Source organism: Pocillopora verrucosa, chromosome 11 (assembly GCF_036669915.1).
Source record: "Pocillopora verrucosa isolate sample1 chromosome 11, ASM3666991v2, whole genome shotgun sequence".
NCBI classification, from domain to species: domain Eukaryota; kingdom Metazoa; phylum Cnidaria; class Anthozoa; order Scleractinia; family Pocilloporidae; genus Pocillopora; species Pocillopora verrucosa.
The window spans coordinates 5,388,616-5,408,488 of NC_089322.1; the positions used below are offsets into that span (position 1 = coordinate 5,388,616).

Below are 19,873 nucleotides of genomic sequence, written 5' to 3' on the forward strand. Positions count from 1 at the left end.
TATGGAGATGTAGTTAGTGTATGAATATATTAATAAAACTCTGGACGTAACCCAAAGGCAATTATGAAATCAAATAACTTTTCCTCAGTTCAGAAATTCCTCAGGTGAATTGACGACAGTCACCCAAGAAAGCAAAAGGCAACCTATCAAGATTGGTGCGTAATGAAAAGATGGCGCGCAAGGTAAAAGAAAATGTAGACATAGGCGCATAGAGGAGAAAAATAAATATAAATTATAGGCGCAAGAGAGAAGAGGCAATTCGAGGAAAAGCGCAAAAGGGGACACATTCATGGGATAGAGTGCACGAAAAAGAAAACCTTTTGAGCTCACGTTCATTCCATGTTTGCCTCAAGAAGCGCGAGAGAGTTGGGGACGAGTCACAGTCGCACGTGACAAAGGGTACGACGAGAAGGCAGTTATGCCCAGGCTTCCTTTCGGGAAGACTTAGGAAAAGTCAGTCTATGTGTAAGAGACGCGAAATAGAGAAACACACAGCAAAGAACCGTTTTATTTTTATTTTTCTTGCTCAAGCTACTACAGCACTTAATGGTGCTACGTAAATATACGTGTTTACATCTTGACGCACTGCTCAAGAGGAATCTTAATGCCTGGGAAAATTGTAATCTCTGCAGTCTTCTGGCATACTAATCCATCCATACAGCCACAGCGATGTAAATCCTGAAAAAAGGAACACATCCAACAACCTTTTCATGCGATTTACGAGGCGAATCAAAGTCATAGGCGAAAATATTCTAGAATAAGGCTAGCCGTATTTGTGCGTGCGCACTGTAGATGACTTAAAAATGATACCATAAGCGTGCGTTGGATATAAGATTGTAAATCGCCAACCAAGATTATTTGTTGGTCATGAAAAAGACTAATCGTAATAGGTTTTCCTCTCTAGTATAATGTGTCATTTTGTGTTATTGTGGATTAACCGTAACTGTAGACTTGCCAAAATTATAACCGTTAGCCGTAAAAGCCATCACCTTAGTGAGACCCCTAACAATGAAGGGTAACGATGAGAGAAGATTTAAAGAGATTGCAAAGAAAGCCCAGGTTTGGATTTTAGTACCTTGAAGTTGCAGGCGCCGTCTTCTAGGATTTTGGGGAGACAGCGCTGGATCACAATTGGACAACAGAAGTTTGGGGCGCAATCAACGTCGGATTGACATTTCTAGTTTACAAAACAACAAAAGTGAGCCTCATACTCAATTATACAGTAGGATCTGGGTTTAATAATACCCTACATTAATAAATAGTTACCGTCAAACGTGCCGTTCAAAATGGGCGTGGTTTCTTCTAGGAAAGGAGCTGTTGATGTAGTCTTTATCAGTTCAAAATAGCAATGATTAGTTAAGTTTTTGGCTTTTATTGTTTTGATTTCCATTGGAAGGTAAACTGTCTTTTAATCTTTATTCTCTTTCCCTGAATTCGATATCATCTCGCACAATAGAGAAACACGACTGTCATTTTAGAGTAATCTCGCGACAGTATCTTGCAGAGATCTGTCACACCAGGTATTCGTGTTGTGTGTGTGTGTGTGGTGGGAAATATATTTTTTGTTTGAATATTCGAAGACAATATTTTGTTTTTCCCAAACAAGAGTGGTGAACAATTTCAGTGATTTTTTTTTTACGTTCAATCTCTCTTGATAACAGAGAACTCTCTGGGAACCAGCTGATAGAATGGGAGGGAAATTTCACAAACAGTCTTCCGTCTTTGATTCTCTTGGATTTATCTGGGAATTCCAAGTTCGTTCTTCCGACCTTTCTGCTCAAATTGCGCATGCTCAAGGAAATTAAGGGAGTGACCTGGAACGACCCATGTGCTAATTGCTCTTTGGTGAAGAACCACACTCTGAAGGAAGGCGAGTTTAAAAACAATGGGGTTAATATAGAGACTTCCGAACTTCGAAAAGGAGATTACCTGGTTGGGAACATGGGACATTGTCGCGTAAACAGACTCGAGGCGAGCCAAGAGGTTGTGGGGTATGCAAATCATGGATTCTTTCCACGATGCCTCGAGATAAAAGCTTGTTTTGACAATGAAATTCGCGTCACCCCTTTACACCGTTGCTGGGACATCGATAACAAAATCTTAAGTATCGAGTTCCTAATCGCACCAATTGCCATGATCCTGAATCTTACAGTGATCGTAGTGACATTAACAACAAGAGTATTACGAAGGAATGTGACTATGTGTCTAACGAGCAATATGGCTCTTAGCGACTTCCTTGTCAGTCTCTACACACTTATCTTGGTCTGCACAAGACTGAAGCCCTACACAGAGTTTATGTTATTCATGAAGAATCTCTGTAATGCCCTTGGGTTTATTTGGCTCTCCAGCGCAATTGTTAGCATCAAGACGTCGCTCATTCTCACCGTGGAGCGGTATTTGGCAGTTGTGTACTGTATGCAACCCTCATTACGAATCACTCGGAAGATAGCGTTCATCCTTGTGTTAATCACATGGTGTTTGGGCGTGAGCATCGCTGTTTTGCCGTTGGTCAATATTTCTGTCTATGACGGCAATACATTCTGTATTCCTATTCGCCCGATCAAAGACATTCCCCATTCGTATGAGCTGAGTATTGGACTTTCCTTGTGGGGAATAGTCCTGTATTTCATCACCATACCCTTCTACATTAAAGTTTTTAAAACTGTGAAGAAAACGGAAAAAAAGGCTGGAATCAAAAGAGACGGAACCCTAGCAAGGAGAATCGGAGCTTTAGTCCTTAGCAACATGATCTTTTTCTTGGTGCCTATCGTCATCGCGTTTCTGTGGCTTACGACGAACATTCAAGAGGTGATGTCCCCGCAAAGTAGAGAAATTCTCACGGGCGTTCTACCAACCATCCTTTTCAGCTTTAATTCACTTATTAATCCCCTTCTTTACGCCTTCAGAGCAGAAAAATTCAGAAAGGCCATCAAGATTAAAATAGATTATATATGTCTTCGTAAAGGCCGTAGCACGTCGTTGACAAGTTCGCTCTCGGGCAGACTCCGAGGCCCGACAGTAAGCTCCAACAATGGCGGTGGAAGTCCAGGCAGGCAAACCCCTGAGTTGAGGACTTCACGCAGTGTGTTAAGCTTGACGAAGATATAGTTTTCCAGTTGAACTGGCAGTCAAGGAAGGAGCTCCCAGAAGGTCAACTTCCTGGTATATCTAGGCGTAAAAATACTGCGACATCTCTTACGAAGGACCATCAGGAGAGAATATGCTTTCCTCTCCTCAACTCTCCTCAATTTAAAAGACACGGTAGCTTAACTTATTGAAGACTGGAAATGAGTCTGAACCCAATCCTAGTTAGGTGTGATTCAATAATGAAAAGAACAGGAAAATAGTTAATGATGAAGAAATGTTCTTAAAAAAAAAACGTTTTGAGCTTAATTATAGGTTCCAAAATTGTATTTCGATTGCGAGACTATATCATGTTGGACTCACACTATGCGTTTGGTTTTCTCAATGTTGGATTTTTCTAAATACTGATTAATTCCAGGTCAAGGGCTTGTAATGATAGCACTGTATTGAATGTTTACCCGGAAAAGTATAACTTAGTCGGTTTCTGGCTACTATGCGCTTAGTTTGCACAAACTTTAGATGGAACTGAATACACTAATCTCTATGACAGCAAGGGCAACGAGTTTTCAAGGGGGTGTTAATATATCCAGCGAATTGAATAATTTTGTTAATAATTGTAAACTTGTGCAGTTTACATAGGTTTTCATTGGTCAAGAAACTCGTGCCAGTCTCCAAACCTTTCATTTGGCGAGTTATTACAGTTGAATATCGTTTATCGTAAATTAAGTATCGTTAGATGGACCAATCAGAATTCTTTTTGGGCTATATCGTGTATGAATGTTTGGGCCTAGTCTCCTGAACAGCAGCACTTTCTTTAGGTCACGCAGCGCGCGCACCACCAATTAAGTTGCGTGACGTGTGGGAGCTTTGATGGATTGAGAAATAAAGCTATTAATCATTGCATGCCATTAATAATCCGATAAATCAACATAATTAGAATTAAATAAAGTAGCATGGAAAAATTATCATCTAATGGGCTCCTTTTATCTGCCATTATTTTAAGAATTGAAGATTGAAAATGTGTTTGTCGTCAAGTATTCAGTGGCGCTATTGATACGTTGCAATTAGGGACTGCAGCAAACACACCGATAAATTCTCAAAATTGAATGAAATAACCAGCGGTGTCCTAAATACATAAGAATTAATTTACAGTAATGACATACAAGGTCAATGAAAATCAAACGAAGAAAAGGCAGCAAGAACATGCCTGACGGTTAGGATACTAGTACGAAACCACACTCGAGGAAAAATTCTGACTGATCATAATTGACGCGAAAAGTATTTGATTATACCCATACCGCGAAGAGGTTGGAGACTAGCAGACCGCTGACCGATATTGCAGCAGGGACAAAAAAAGTACTGTGATTGTTGACTTAAGGCCCAGTGGTGGGAGAGGGAGAGGTACTCGTTACTTAACCACGTTTTCTACAGGGACATTCTCCCCTTAGGTTTAAATCAACCTTAACATTTCTATCCACAGTCCAGTATCAGGCGGTCAGTTGTTAAAGTCCCGAATTTGTTTACCCATAATCACTGTAATTTTCAGCTCCATTAGCGGTCGCGGTCATCCTTTACCAGGTCCCTCCGGCCTGTTTTTATCGTTCTCGACCAGCTGTACTGAGGGTCACTGAAATTGGTACCACTCAAGTAATACAAAGAATAATGTTTCAAGTAATTTAAATCCATTTTTCTGTCCAAAAATCAAAGTAAGTAGTGTTTTTAAGCGAGTTTTTAGTACATTAAGTGGTAAATTGTATCGAGAATTCTTATTCATTGCATATCTTGAAAGTGAAAGGTTAAAAGACACGCTGTTGGAGGAAGTTCTTCTCTTTTCTTTTTTTCTGTCTTTTTGGAGCGATGTCTCTCTTTTCACTCTTCCTTCCTCCCTTCACCCAGCCGGCCTTCACGTCAATTGAATTTTCTGCAGGTTTTCCCCCCCACGTATTAGTTCACATTACATGTAGTCGAACATGACGTACTAAATAGACAATTTCGTTTCTCAAGGCGGAAGTTTGCAGACCATGTCTTCAATGGAAGCGTTTGGCTGCTTCTCTCGCAGTCGTTCGATTATTTGAGACACTCTCTCCATGGTAGATACTTAAGGCAGTCTGAAAAAAGATTTTGACGTACAATGGCAAGTAATCCCCAAAATAACTCCTTACAAACTGCCGATGTAGACTGCAGAACAGACCCTGAGAACGACACTGCAGAAATTACCAAGGCAAGTGACTTGATTTTTCTTTCTCTGTTAAGTAACCAAGCATCTATAGATTTGATTGCAAACGTATTGCTCTCTAGTTTTGACAATTTTCAGCTTCCAAGATCAGATGAAAAATATTTAGGGCATTTTAAGTATAAGCCTCTCGTATTTAGAGCCGTAAGTAAATATATCTACAGTGGAACATCACTCGCTCGATGGCTGTCTCCTCCTCGGACGAAAGTAACGAAATTAGAAAATTGAGTCAGTTGCCAGAGGGTTTCGCCACATGTGAATAAGCACGTAAACATTTTTTCCTCTAAGCTGCATCATTAAGTGTTTAAATTTAATCTTAAGTTTTGTGTGTGACATGCATGAGCAGCCTTTCTACTTCATCTTTTCGATAAGCTTGTAAGTGCTACTGAAAGCCTTTTTTCAATTTTTGCCGCCAAGTGCCAATCTTTGTTGCGAAAAAAAGGAAATCTCAAGCAATCAATAATAAAAAGATACAATAAAATGAGATAAACAGATAAATCATCTACATTGTGTTTTCGTGAAGGATTGTTAGAATTAAAGAAGAGAAAAATGCCAGTAATGAATAGTATGTATAGTATGTTATATTTTAAAGAGGTATGTGAAAATACAGGCTTATGAACTAGCTGGAGGATGTTATCTTGATGAAACCCAAATTCTCCAGTCTTGTTTAAGAGAAAATGTCTAGCATTCAGTGTGGAGAATTACTCTATGGATCTTGAGAGTTAAAGCATAAAGATCATACAAGTCATTATGGTAAAAATTGTGGTAGCTTAACGTTGTGTGCTGTTATCAGTAAAGGGTCCCAGAAAGTTTAAGCCACACCCAGCTGGTTTCCCTCAGAAACTAGGGTTTATATTAATCCTTTCACTACCAAGATCTCATTAGTAATTCTCCTTACTGTCCTCCATACAATTCTTATGATATGAGCTTGGAGAATTTGATATTAGATCAACTAACAATCCCCCAATATATATTGTCTTTATTCTCATCTCAATGTCTGCCTGATATTACAGTTTTGATATTGTAAGGAGAAATTCTATCTTGGTCACTTCTGGGAGTTCAAGGGTTAAAACTCTGGTATTTTAAAATGCTAGTCTACCCCATTCTCTTCATGGGGTTTATTTCATTACAGTTTGGTGACAAAGGGTTTTGCTTATGTCATCAACTGAACCAACTATCCTTTAAATCCTTTTTCGAAAGAATTAAGAGTATGTTTCAAATAGAACGTTTTATAGCCAGAAAGAATAATAAACTTGAGATCCATTACAACAAATGGAAACCCCTCCTTCAACTGATAGAACAATAGCTGAACTAATTTATTATTACGCGATGCCTCTTTTTTTAATTTTTTTTTATTTTTTTTTATTCTCGTACTCCAGTGTAGTGGTATTTTCTTTGTGTAATAGAGTAGTGTAATGTAAATTTATGCATGTAGAAATTTGTGATATATCTTGCGTACTTGTAAAAACTGTAAAAACCCAAAAACAAATAAAATACCAAAAAAAAAAAAATCAACTGAAGCAATAATTTTTAAGATTTATCATTTCAATCTCTGTAACAGCCTGGTACTGCCAGTATCTCAGTTGAACAAGAGTCTAAAGTCACTGATACCAGCATACAAAATGCTAACAAAGAAGAATCCTCCAATGTGGCTGGGTCTCAGGAAGGTCAATCTTTAACAGAACAACAAGATGAACGAGCAACAGACCCACCCATTTCTTTCAATGTCAAATCTTCTTTGAACAAGAAGGACTTGGTGGATCGTATCAAAGGTGTCATTTATGGAAACTGTATCGGAGATGCTATAGGACTTTTAACAGAGTTTATGACTAAATCTAAAGCTGCAAAGGTAAATTGCAACTCAGCAAATAATGTCTCTATATGTATGTATAAAATATATGTATGTCTGTGTGTGTGTGTGTATGTATGTATAATTATGTATACCTGCAAAACTTCCAGTCAGAGTGAAATGCAAATAAAATTTTTCTAAATTTTATTACCCATATTTCTGAAAATCCAACCATTTCTGAACACTATCAAAGATTTTTCAAGGAAGGGGAAGCCATATATCTTGGTGTCATCTTGAAAACCAAGGTTTTATCTTATAAGGTCTCTTTCTGATTGCATTTAGTCATGCCTCACATGTTAACCATCAGTATGCATATTCTCCATACTGCTCTCTAAACATTCATTTGATACTGTTAAGGAGAATTTGTTTTTATCAAACTGTTGGGAGTCAATCTCCTTTAAGTGGCAACTTTCACCTTATTTTGCTATAATTAAAATAAATTTCAAACGAAAAAGTAAAAAATCATTACTTAAGGTAAAGTTGTGAAATTGGAAAATTGCAGCAGAAAATAGTGGAATCAAAGAAAGAGTTTAAAAACTTAAGTGGTAAATCGGAGAATATTAACCCTAAATCAGATATGCCATTCCCTCTACCTAGCCATAATTGCACTTGTCTCCTTTCTTCACCTCCCTAGACTCTATTAGTCAGTAATAAGCCTTTATTCTTGTATGATTCTTACAGATTTACAGTCACGGAGGCATTGTAAATAAAGACAAGGGATATTTCAGTACAAGTCAGAAAAGGATACATTTGGAATATGAAATGAAGAACAATGATTCTCATCGGAGGAAATGGGAAACTGGAGACTGGACTGATGACTCAGATCAAATGATTTTGATTTTGCAGTCTCTGTTGGACAACAAAGGAAAGGTTAAAAATTTTAACATTAATACAGTCATATGATCCTCTAAATTTGGGCTGGTTTTAGAAGGAAACTGATTACAAATTAAATCCTTCTGCTCTGAGTGCCAGTGATCTTCTTTGAATATGGAGTGGAAGCTGTACTGGCCTTGTGGTTTAAGTGCAGCTTGCACATTGGGCTCCAGACCAAGAGCTCTGGGTTTGACCCTTTGTGACATCAGTGTGGGGTGCTCTTGGACAAGACATTGCACTCGCACATTGTCCCTCTCTACTCAGAAATTATATTGGGCAGTAAACTGTCTGGAAACTTGATAAAATGCTAGGAGGGGGGCAGAGGGTATCCTGCAAACCTCCATGCAGGGAGGGGGGGAGTAATCCTCCTAGTCACCTCATTCTGTAACAACCGGGATAAGAGATGGACATTTGTAATCAGTGTTGGGGAAGGTTGGACAAAGGTAAAATAAAACTAATTTTAGTGTAAAATTGTTTGACGAAATTAACATGCCCACACACTTCAACCAAACAAAAAAGGTTACCACTTAGGTGTACGAAATAAAACCACATCCAAGATGATGTGGTCCATCTTGAAGCTCTACTGCAAAGGGCCCCCCCTGGTCCAAGTGAAGACTCTAAGACATAAAGAGCTCTAGAGTGACTGAGGTAAACCACCTTAAAAGATAAAATATGTGAAGTATATTTGAATACTGATTGGGAGTATTGGCTGTTTTATTTTTTGCAGATGGTCCCCCTTGATTTTGCCAAAAAAATGAAATATTGGAGCAGGAGGGGTTTTCCAGAGCTGGGTGATATAGGTGGAATGGGAATTGGCAGCACTACACGCCGTGTTTTACATCATCCTGACTTTCTTACTGATCCACACAAGGTACAGATGAATAATCATGAAATAGTCAGGAAGTTGCCCTGGCCTGAGTAATAAACCCTTTCATCCTCAAGATCACATTTAGTAACTCTCATTACTGTGTGCCATACAATTCTTATGATGTTAGTTCTGAGAGTTTGGTATTGGATCAACTGATGATCTCCCAAGTGATAGTTTTCTTTATTCGCATCACTTGTCTGCTTGATTTTGTATTGATATTGTAAGGAGAAATTCTGTGTTGGTCACTCATTGTGGTTTTAATGTTAACAAAGGTCTCGAAAACACAAGCCAGCAAACTATTTCAGAGCAAACTGGCATCACTATGTGCGATTGATACAAAATAAAGATGAAAATTAAAGAACAAGCTGCTGAGGCATCATGGTCTTACGTATCTACAGAAAAATGTACAACTGCGGAATGGACTTAACAACTGGTTGAGGAATAGCCTCAACAATGAAATGGAAGGAGAGACGGAAAAGGGGTGGGGGGGAGGGGAAATTTTAGCTTCTCATATAAACTTATCGTTTATCCTCTGCTCTTTGCTCTCAGGCAGCCGAGTACGTTTGGGATTCTTCAGGTCGCTTTGTAGCTCCAAACGGAGGTGTCATGCGCACTTCAATTCTAGGGGTCCATAACTTTGGTGACATTTATGCAGTAATAGAAAACACCAAGGCGGCTTGTAAAGTCACCCATGCAGACCCAAGATGTATTGCGTCTTGTGTCGTTGTGACAACAGCCATTGCAATGATGTTGCAAGGAAAGTGCTTTGTGGAGGAGTCTGGAAGCTATGACGTTGAGGCATTGATAGAGACGGCTTGTAGTTATGCCAGTGCTACACTTGAAACTGAAGAGCAGGTAATTTTCGATAATTTGTTATGGAGCACCTCGAAGAAGCCTCGTGAAAGCTGGTGGGAAATGTAACCGTTGCGCATCCTGATTTTCATATAATGCTTTATGCTACCCATTGAAGGAATAACTAACGGGCTGTTACCGTAGCTTAAAGGGGGTAAGTTTCTAAAGAAACTGTGGTGCTGTGTCGGTGTGAGAGTACAACAAGGTAATTTAGTTTTATTAACTGAGTTGATGAAATTAACTGACCACCTTAAAGACTCTAAAGATGACGTTTGAAGCAGTAGCCCTTGGTCAGAGCGACTAGCTTTATTCAGCCCTTAGACAACCAGGGTATGCACTCCAATTTGTGCAATTTGCCATTGTCCAATTAAACACTCCTACCAGCTACTAAGGCTTCGTGGTTCTGTGGTGAACAGATGCGAGTTCCCTGAAGTACGCATGTAAGAAAAGAGTTAAACACTCCTTCCCTAAGCAATGCTGCCTATAAAAGCGTCTCCGAACCTCACGCTCGGCTTTCTTAGTGACGGCTATTCAGGCCTCTCTTGAAATTGTTCCTCTAAATGTGAATTGTACTCTCCAAACCAATTCATTTTTATTTCTGGCACTTAAAAGTATATATGAAATTATTACTCTAAATGCGTTCTGAGATTCGTTGGAGTAACTAAAAGTGGGGAATGTAGAGAATTGACGTCCAATTAAGTGCCAATGAGGGAGGGGGGGATAAGAAGCAAGTCACAGAGGGCTATTGGTTAATCAGGTAATATGCTCCGACCCCCACTCCCCCCCCCGGCGACTTAGAGCATCAGCACGTTGCTTGTCAGTTGGTTAAAACCAGAGTGATGACCTTGTCTCGTAAATTGGTTTTTAGGAAGAGGGTTTGAAAAAGCACGTGTTTGCTAAGTCATTGAAAAATCTACAACTTGACGAACATGGCAAAATAGGCTACACTTACAAATGCTTAGGCGCTGGAATTTGGTCATTGAGGCAAGATGATTTTCGTGCTGCTATAGAGGATGTGGCATTTGAGGTACGTCTGACGCCTGGAAGCAATCAATATCTTATTGGATTTTTGTTGTTAAAAATTATCGTTTTGACGAGTGTAAATGAATTGTAGTTTCTACGGAGACTTTGTCTGAATTGCTAAGGGGAGTATGAAACATCCTCTTACTTTACGAATATTGTGTCTCTATGTGTAAAATATTTTAATCTACTACTCATACCACCACTGTACTTAGTTAAGAGAACTTTGGGAGTTTGTAAGAAAAATGTTCACGATACTCAGAAATTTTGTGAGTATCTTTGAAGATACTGGTGCGATTTTATTTGATATATATATAAGAAAGTCATTTAAGCGTAAATCTTGATTTACTGCAAAATTCAGTGAAGGTTAAATCAACACGTATTTCTAACTGGTTCTGTATATTTTCTTTTTTCACGCACTAAATTACGGACCTACATTTCTTCTCAGGCTGGAGACGCTGACACAAATGGCGCTGTAGCGGGGGCGCTGTTAGGCTGTAAACTGGGTGCCAGTAAACTGCCGGAGTCTTGGCTCAATAACTTGCTAAATAAAGCGTGGCTAGATGAGAAGATTGAGAGGTAAGTAGTACGTTATGGAATTGCTGAAAGGTTCTGAACACTTTTAAAATAGAGCCCACACAATGCAAAGAAAATTGCTGTGCATTTCAGGCAATAAATCCCTCACACTAAATCTCGAATGGTGTACACGTGGAACAAGACAAGCGCGATCAGACGCGCGATCAGACACGCGTGCTGCTATAGCTGGTGCAGTACGTCACGTGCGATGTCACGTAAAAAGTGCAATTAATAAACTGGCTAAGCTGATAACATTTGATAAATCATCACAAATACTTCCGAAAATGTCTGTAATATAAATCTTTATAACTGTGTCAATACTGCCGTGTATACGGGGATAATAATTCGTACCTTACATAGGACGCGAAGTGTACTGTTCCTAGGAGCGCGGCTTACTAAGCTGCGAAGTACTCTTACAAATGGCTCTCGGTTGCGCGAGTGGTGGCGAGCGCGGGAAAAACGCCCAAACGCGGGAAAAATTGCGCTTGCACAGTGTAAGTTTGCGCCTTACTTAAGCCGCGATGCCATTAATACCAGTGGTTTCGCGTCTAGTAAAAGCTGCGGCTTGTTAAGACGTTCTCAATCCTTCCCATCCTACATAAGCTACGGCTTTGAAAGTGGGAATGTACCATTTTATACTGTGAGTTTGTGAGTTTTTATGTATACTGAGGATTGTTGTCCGCGTAAAATCGGCCCTAGTGTTGTAAACCTTGCTTATTACACTTAGTTGGCGTAAAGTCGGCGGAAAGTAACGTTATATCATTTATATATATATATATATATATATATATATATATATATATATATATATATATATTTTTTTTTTTTTTTTTTTTTTTTTACATTTTCAAACAAAGTAATTTTACCTTTTTTAGGTTCCTGGCTCTACTTGGTCTGAGTGAGTGAAGAATGAAAAACAGCGCTTTATTGGACACTTAAAATCCAATTTTGGATTCTCTTCAAAAGTACTTCATATTAGATCCGAGCTGATATTTCTAAAATTTAAAGGGGATATGTTTTCTTAACTTTTGACATAATATTGTTTTTGTTTTTGGATTATTATGGAATGCGCATTGATACTATTCATATGTTGATTTGCGCAGTACAAGCCCTAAATTATTATTTACATTTCAAATTTTAACTTATAGGTGTAAAAAATAAAGAGATCAGTGCCTGCGCTAGAAAATCAAACAGTTTTAGCTTCATGTTAATGTTCTAATGATTAATGCTAGATTAATGGGGGACAAAATACGTAAGTAGAGCACTCCCAAATATATATGGAGATGTAGTTAGTGTATGAATATATTAATAAAACTCTGGACGTAACCCAAAGGCAATTATGAAATCAAATAACTTTTCCTCAGTTCAGAAATTCCTCAGGTGAATTGACGACAGTCACCCAAGAAAGCAAAAGGCAACCTATCAAGATTGGTGCGTAATGAAAAGATGGCGCGCAAGGTAAAAGAAAATGTAGACATAGGCGCATAGAGGAGAAAAATAAATATAAATTATAGGCGCAAGAGAGAAGAGGCAATTCGAGGAAAAGCGCAAAAGGGGACACATTCATGGGATAGAGTGCACGAAAAAGAAAACCTTTTGAGCTCACGTTCATTCCATGTTTGCCTCAAGAAGCGCGAGAGAGTTGGGGACGAGTCACAGTCGCACGTGACAAAGGGTACGACGAGAAGGCAGTTATGCCCAGGCTTCCTTTCGGGAAGACTTAGGAAAAGTCAGTCTATGTGTAAGAGACGCGAAATAGAGAAACACACAGCAAAGAACCGTTTTATTTTTATTTTTCTTGCTCAAGCTACTACAGCACTTAATGGTGCTACGTAAATATACGTGTTTACATCTTGACGCACTGCTCAAGAGGAATCTTAATGCCTGGGAAAATTGTAATCTCTGTAGTCTTCTGGCATACTAATCCATCCATACAGCCACAGCGATGTAAATCCTGAAAAAAGGAACACATCCAACAACCTTTTCATGCGATTTACGAGGCGAATCAAAGTCAGAGGCGAAAATATTCTAGAATTAGGCTAGTCGTATTTGTGCGTGCACACTGTAGATGACTTAAAAATGATACCATAAGCGTGCGTTGGATATAAGATTGTAAATCGCCAACCAAGATTATTTGTTGGTCATGAAAAAGACTAATCGTAATAGGTTTTCCTCTCTATGTATAATGTGTCATTTTGTGTTATTGTGGATTAACCGTAACTGTAGACTTGCTAAAATTATAACCGTTAGCCGTAAAAGCCATCACCCTAGTGAGACCCCTAACAATTAAGGGTGACGATGAGAGAAGATTTAAAGAGATTGCAAAGAAAGCCCAGGTTTGCATTTAGTACCTTGAAGTTGCAGGCGCCGTCTTCTGGGATTTTCGGGAGACAGCGCTGGATCACAATTGGACAACAGAAGTTTGGGGCGCAATCAACGTCGGATTGACATTTCTAGTTTACAAAACAACAAAAGTGAGCCTCATACTCAATTATACGGTAGGATCTGGGTTTAATATTACCCTACATTAATAAAAAGTTACCGTCAAACGTGCCGTTCAAAGTGAGTGTGGGTTCTTCCAGGAAAGGAGCTGTTGATGTAGTCTTTATCAGTTCAAAATAGCAATGATTAGTTAAATTTTTGGCTTGTGTTGTTTGATTTCCATTGGAAGGTAAACTGTCATTTAATCTTTATTCTCTTCCCCTGAAATCGATATCATCTCGCACAATAGAGAAACACGACTGTCTCTGGGAACGAAACTTGTGGTTGGGGGTATGGTATCTTGAGTCCAAGGTTCGTTCATACTTTCACCTAGTCGTCACTTTTTTTTCTACCCACAAAGGAATCTGGGACGGGGATTAGGGTGCGCTAAGGCGCTTGGGAAGGAGAGAGAAAAAGTGGTTCAGTTTCGCTTTCTCCTTCCGTCATTCCCTCGGTGGAACACGAGCCCGCTTAATCCTTCCCATCAATCACTTCACGAATAAGGAAAAGCGACTGGGTACGAGTCTGAGGCTCGTCACCAGAGCTGATCCACTTTGCGCTTATTCCCCTGGATGTGTTTGCGAACGCCTTGGGAGGCGGCTGGTTTCAATTCCTTCGTATCGCAATGATCTGAAGGAAGATCATTTATTTCATATGAGGTGGTATGTGGACACCCCTCTTAGCTACGCTCCAGTTACCGTGATAATTCCCAAGAAACGCTTGACTCTGTAAGCTGCGTTTGCTGCATTGTTCTGCTCCTCGGGGTCCACGTTGATGGTCTCGATATTAATCTTCTCATCGTCTCCCATGCATTGCTTGACTGGAACAGTTTTGCCATCCACTATCATTTGTTTGGTTAATCTGCACGATAGTCCGGGTTGGCAAGAGCAATCAAGCCCCTGTGGAAGAGAAAATAAACCGCAATCAAAGCTCATTAGAACAGGTGTCGCGGAACCGATTCATACAAATCAGTGCGCCACGACGGCTATTCGCGACCCAGGAAAATATCCCAATGAGAAATCAAAGTAACTTATTGTTAGCGGTCTGAAGCGCGGGAAAGCAGAGGTGTTCAAATTGCGATTAGTTTTACCTTTGGTTTTGATTGGTTGAGGAGATAGTGAGAGTTTCTTAGACCAATCACAGAGCGATGTGACGCATCACCAATGTCATACTGAATTCAGTTTCTTCTTTTTCCCGAAGAAGGAACAAATTTATAAATATCCATTTATCATTCACTTATCATTCTAAGATATTAACCCCCATTTTCAAACTCACCTCATTGTTGCAAGCCTCAAGCCTCTTGAGATTTTCACATGCCTGGAAAATGATGATAACGCAAACAAATTTTTTGTGGAGATAATTTGGCCACCGTAAAGAGTTTCGAGCCTAGCCCTTCGTGGAAGTCAAAAGCAGATATCTATATTGACAATAAAACCTGTTGCACTTTTGAAAAATTAGCAGATCAAAATGAAATATTTTACTTCAGTCCTATTTAAATATTTTGTTGTTAGATATGAATCAGCACGTGATAGAAAAGAAAAGGTTGCAATCTACAGGTTTCGCGTCTTAAAGGAAAAAATTTTTTTTTCAATCTATCTGTAATGATAATTTATTTAAGTCTATGTTCATTTTGCTTTTTCTTAAATGTTGAGGTTTCCAAAGTCTAAATTAGATTTATTAATTCTTGCGCACAATTTGTTCATCATAGGCTGAGCTATTCGATCATCACTATAGAAAGTGAAAGGGACGGATCTTGGCGGTTGTTAGTATTAAAGATAGCCAGCAGATACTGTAGCAAAAAAAGGGAAAATCATGAACTAAGTCTAAAGCAATTATTAGTTTTACGCTTCACAATTAGTAAAGTCTGACATAAAATGATCCGGAAACTTACCGCAGAAGCAAGGGCAAAGCAGATACTTAAAACAACAAAAATCTTCATAATTTCTGACTTGAAGAAATCAACGTAGAGCTTGATCTTGTTGAGAAATTCGCAATTGGTAGAGATAAGCTCTGAAAACTGTATATATAGCTTTCCGTCTCAAAACACAAAGTTGTGCGATTGTTTTTAAATACTAAATTCAAACGAAAAAAAATTTCAGTATGGAATGAAGTTTATACAACTGCCTGGAAAAAGCTATCGTAATTTGATATATCAACAAAACTTTCTCGCAATAATTTAATAACTTCATTGTTGTATTTTGCCACAACACACGCCTTTCACAAACCTTCTCGTTACACCACGTTAAAATGTGTTAGAAAATTGAGCGCTTGGTTTATTCTTATATTTCCAGTGGATTTCTCAACCATTTTAAGCCTTCGGTAATATTAAGCAAGGAAACTCTTCACAAAACAAGAACTTGAAAAACAAGCACTATAATTTTTAAAAGAAATATTAAAAGATAGATTTAATAAATACTTTTATCAGCTGGGAAAATTCAGGTCTTGCCTTCAAAGAAACCGACTTAAAATATACTTCGTGATACAAAGATAATTTTTATTTTATTTTATTTTCAACCCCAGTTTATGCTCAAATTTGTCCAACAATTGAGGATCAATACCATTTTGTTGACATAATCCAATGGCAATTTTGTCAAATCTTTGGTAAGTTAGCACAGATGTGTGAAACAGTTTACTTTTGAAACATTATTTGTTATCAAAAATTTCAAATGTAAATATTCATGATCAGCGATTATGATATGTAAGGCCATCCTTCGAAAACAGAACAGCTCTCTGAATTTTTAGGGATTCTGCGGCCAGAAATTTCATATTTATATCAGTCACACCTCCTTCTCATATATAAAAATATGCTTGGTCAAGTGATGGGTTTGCGTAGCTAATCAGCTGTCACATTAGTGCATCGCTTTATCAAACTTCATATGCTCCCTTTTGAAAATTATCTCTATCTGCGTTATGGAGAAAAAAGGTTTCTGACGAATTCCTCCGCTAAGACAGAAGCCCGAAAGACAAGATTGAAAGGGTATTCCAGTTGCTACTGTAGCTAAAAATTACCCTTGCTCATTTTGGGTTGAAACTCAAATGCGCACGTGCAGAAACGAAAATTGCACGAAACATTTTTCATTGCTCTGAAACTTAAACCACAGTTCATACTATCAGTGGGAAGGAAATATTCAGCCTTTTTTTTTCGGTTTAACACATTTATTTTGGGTTTAACAACCAAATTTTCTCTATCAGTGTTTACTCATCCACAACTCCAGCCAAGCGCCATTTTAAGCATCCATACACTGCCTAAGGGAGAGCTTCGTTCCTGTGATAGGAAGCGTGATGTGAGCAGTCTCCTTACATTCTAGTCCATCTGCACAGCCGCACTTATGTATGCCCTACAGAACAAACAAAAAGCATAATTCTATTACATCACAAGTTTAAGGAGGAAACATTTTGTTGTAGTTGCTATGAACCTTGTTACCATAGGATCAATATTGTAAATTGTGAAGCCAAACGCGAGAGAAACTCATAAAGAACGCGTTCTGCTGATTACTCGACCCAGACTTCGCGCAGAGAACGAATTCCACAGAGAAGCCAAAATTATCAGCGACCAGTTATAATTTATTGCCTGAGGGGGGGAGGGGGAGAGTAAGAGAGTTTGTTAGTTTGTTTTCTATTGGTGACGATTGATCCCCCTTCCCTTCCCCTTGAAAACCATGTGATCCTCCCAAACATTCTCTACCCCCCACCCCAGGAGATAAAATTTGACCGGTTTCAATACGTAAGGAATAAAAATCCTATTAAAGTTATCACTTACCGTTAAAACGCAGGTGAAGAATTTCTTGAGTTTTGGAACACATCGCTTATTGAAAGCGCAGCATCTGTTGTAACTGCAATCTTCTTCGGTGAGGCATCTCTAATTCATGAAGCAAAGAAAATTTCGTGACGAATTAGCGCTACTCCAAATGTTTTCGTTCAAGCCAAGTTTCAAACTTACGTTGAAGAATAGCCAGCGCTTTATCCTCATGGGTGCATCCGCTGCCTGGTTATCAAGGTCGATCGACTCCACTTCGATATCCACATCTCCCGGCATGCACTGCTTGACGGGAGTCTCGATTCCATGTTCTATCACTTTCTTGGTGAGAATGCAAGAAAGACCATCCTGGCAACTGCAGTCTCCTTCCTGGGCACAGAAGAGGAGATGCGAGAGAAAAAAAGAAAACAAAAAGAATCTCAGCTTATGACCTATACTTCAAGAGGAACTCGACATATCGTTCGTCGTATGAAGAACGAGCTCAACGAAGAAAGAGTGTTAGGAAGGCCTTTTCTGTGCCTTGCGTTGTTTCTCTATCTTGGAGGCATCGGTTTTTGTTGTCTTGCACTTTGAAGGTACAATTATAAGTCGCAGAAAAATGGCGCAAAACTATTGTAACCTGGGTCGCTAAGGATTTACTTTTTTATGGTGTTACTGGGCAGGACGCTTCAAAATACAGATCTCTTCGTGACAACTATATGAACGTAATCCGAGATAGAATTGTTGGTAAGTTCCTAAGAGTTGAAGCTAACAGACTTCTAAAAGACAACCCTAGCCTTAATGGTATTGAAAAATCTAATTTCATCTGACTTATATGTTTACTCACCGGCTTGTTACAAACTGAAAGTTCAGGAAGTTTTGAACATCCCTGTAAATTAATAAATATGTACAAATAAGTATGTGGAGGGACTGGAATGGGAAATTTACCAACCAGGATCAAACAAAAACAACAACCAAAACAGAACAAGTAGCATAACCGTTTTCCAAGTTTGCCCAAGTTTCAAAAAGAGTTCGTTTTATCGGTTTTTTTTTTCTAGTTTTTCCTCGAATGACTTCGTAAGATAAAATGGACAGAGTTCAAACGTTAATTGAATCTTTATAAAGTATTTAAAAATGAATTATTTAGAGATTTAGTAAAGAAGAAAAAAACGCGTCTTTCTTACAAACATTCTGATGCAGTTTGATAGAATCAAGCTCAGTTTTAGCGGTATTTGTCTAAAATTGATTTAACAGATGATGCAGAAACATATATCATAAATTCCTCGAAACTCACCAAAGCAAGTGAAATGCTTAAGCTAAAAATCAGGACAGTAGTCTTCATGTCTTCCCCGCTTGACTGGAAGAGCCTAAAGTATAGAAAGATTTAGTTCACACTCTAATGGGGCATTCTGACTGAGACGTTGTTTTTTATACTTCACTATTTTTAAAACAATCTGAAGGACAGCATTTTCACAGGAATCATTCAAAAGCAAGAGTACTTTAAACATCGTGTGTAAACGAAAATTTTTAATGTAACATTGTGTTTTTCCAACTGTTTGTTACGCACACAACGAAAGGGTCATCGAAACGTAAGCGTTTGGAACCGTTGATGTCAGACAAGTGTTTTGCATCGTGTCCGCGCATAACAGTATTATTTCATGTGTCGTAAGACAAAATTAACATTGTAAGGTAGTACTCGACACCTCTGCTATACAAACACATCTGTATATTGGAAAAAAGAGTCCTTTGCACGATAACCTTTGCACCGACTAAAGGTTGTTTAAGCCAAATACCGAAATCCACGGACTGCACTTTTTCAAAGTATCAATCCATATCGAGGAGGTTTTTTTTTTTTGTAATGTCAAGTAATCTAAATGTCTTCATCTGCTTTTTCCTTTAACTCTTGGTACAGAAAATATACTGACCACCAATATCTTTAAAGTAGTGATCATCAAACCTTCCGTGAACATTGTCGAAAACAGCATTCAAAAGGTCTATGAAACGAGATTTAAGTTTGGGCATAAGGATGTAAACGGTACTTGCTCAATGGGATACATCAATTCACATTCTCTTGTCTTCGTATCTGGCTTGTATAGTTTTATCTTTTCATTTTTACAGCATAAAAATGAAAACGAAAATTTGTTGCCACCAAACAAAGGGAGTGTACAACGTTCTCTAAAAAGAAGGAAAAGTTTTTTTAAGAAATAGAACTTTTATTATGAAAACATTCAAAATGGAGCGAAAAACTTCTTTTTTTCATCTGAAATAGGGTAGAGGATTTATGAAGCATGCAGCATACCC

At 38.5% G+C, this 19,873-nt stretch overlaps 3 protein-coding genes across 3 annotated transcripts; 2 read left to right on the forward strand and 1 right to left on the reverse strand.

Annotated features, from left to right (window-relative positions):
- Window positions 1-913: 913 nt before the first annotated feature.
- LOC131795281 (probable glycoprotein hormone G-protein coupled receptor) lies at window positions 914-4,032 on the forward strand. Its single transcript, XM_059112850.2, has 2 exons — window positions 914-1,198; window positions 1,662-4,032. Exon 2 carries the CDS (start codon window positions 1,789-1,791, stop codon window positions 3,106-3,108), a length of 1,320 nt encoding a protein of 439 aa, XP_058968833.2. The 5' UTR covers window positions 914-1,198; window positions 1,662-1,788; the 3' UTR covers window positions 3,109-4,032.
- Window positions 4,033-5,081: 1,049 nt separating this feature from the next.
- Window positions 5,082-13,146, forward strand: LOC136284068 (ADP-ribosyl-[dinitrogen reductase] glycohydrolase-like). Its single transcript, XM_066173851.1, has 8 exons — window positions 5,082-5,305; window positions 6,879-7,166; window positions 7,848-8,036; window positions 8,767-8,910; window positions 9,457-9,762; window positions 10,628-10,786; window positions 11,228-11,358; window positions 12,231-13,146. Exons 1-8 carry the CDS (start codon window positions 5,216-5,218, stop codon window positions 12,259-12,261), a joined length of 1,338 nt encoding a protein of 445 aa, XP_066029948.1. The 5' UTR covers window positions 5,082-5,215; the 3' UTR covers window positions 12,262-13,146.
- Window positions 13,132-18,982, reverse strand: LOC131795283 (uncharacterized). The gene is made up of 10 exons (XM_059112853.2): window positions 18,867-18,982; window positions 18,420-18,461; window positions 17,777-17,962; window positions 17,597-17,695; window positions 17,078-17,174; window positions 15,728-15,873; window positions 15,112-15,153; window positions 14,535-14,735; window positions 13,707-13,808; window positions 13,132-13,309 (listed from the first exon to the last, which is right to left on the reverse strand). The coding sequence occupies exons 1-10, from the start codon at window positions 18,912-18,914 to the stop codon at window positions 13,202-13,204; spliced, it is 1,071 nt and encodes a 356-aa protein (XP_058968836.1). The 5' UTR covers window positions 18,915-18,982; the 3' UTR covers window positions 13,132-13,201.
- Window positions 18,983-19,873: the final 891 nt, after the last annotated feature.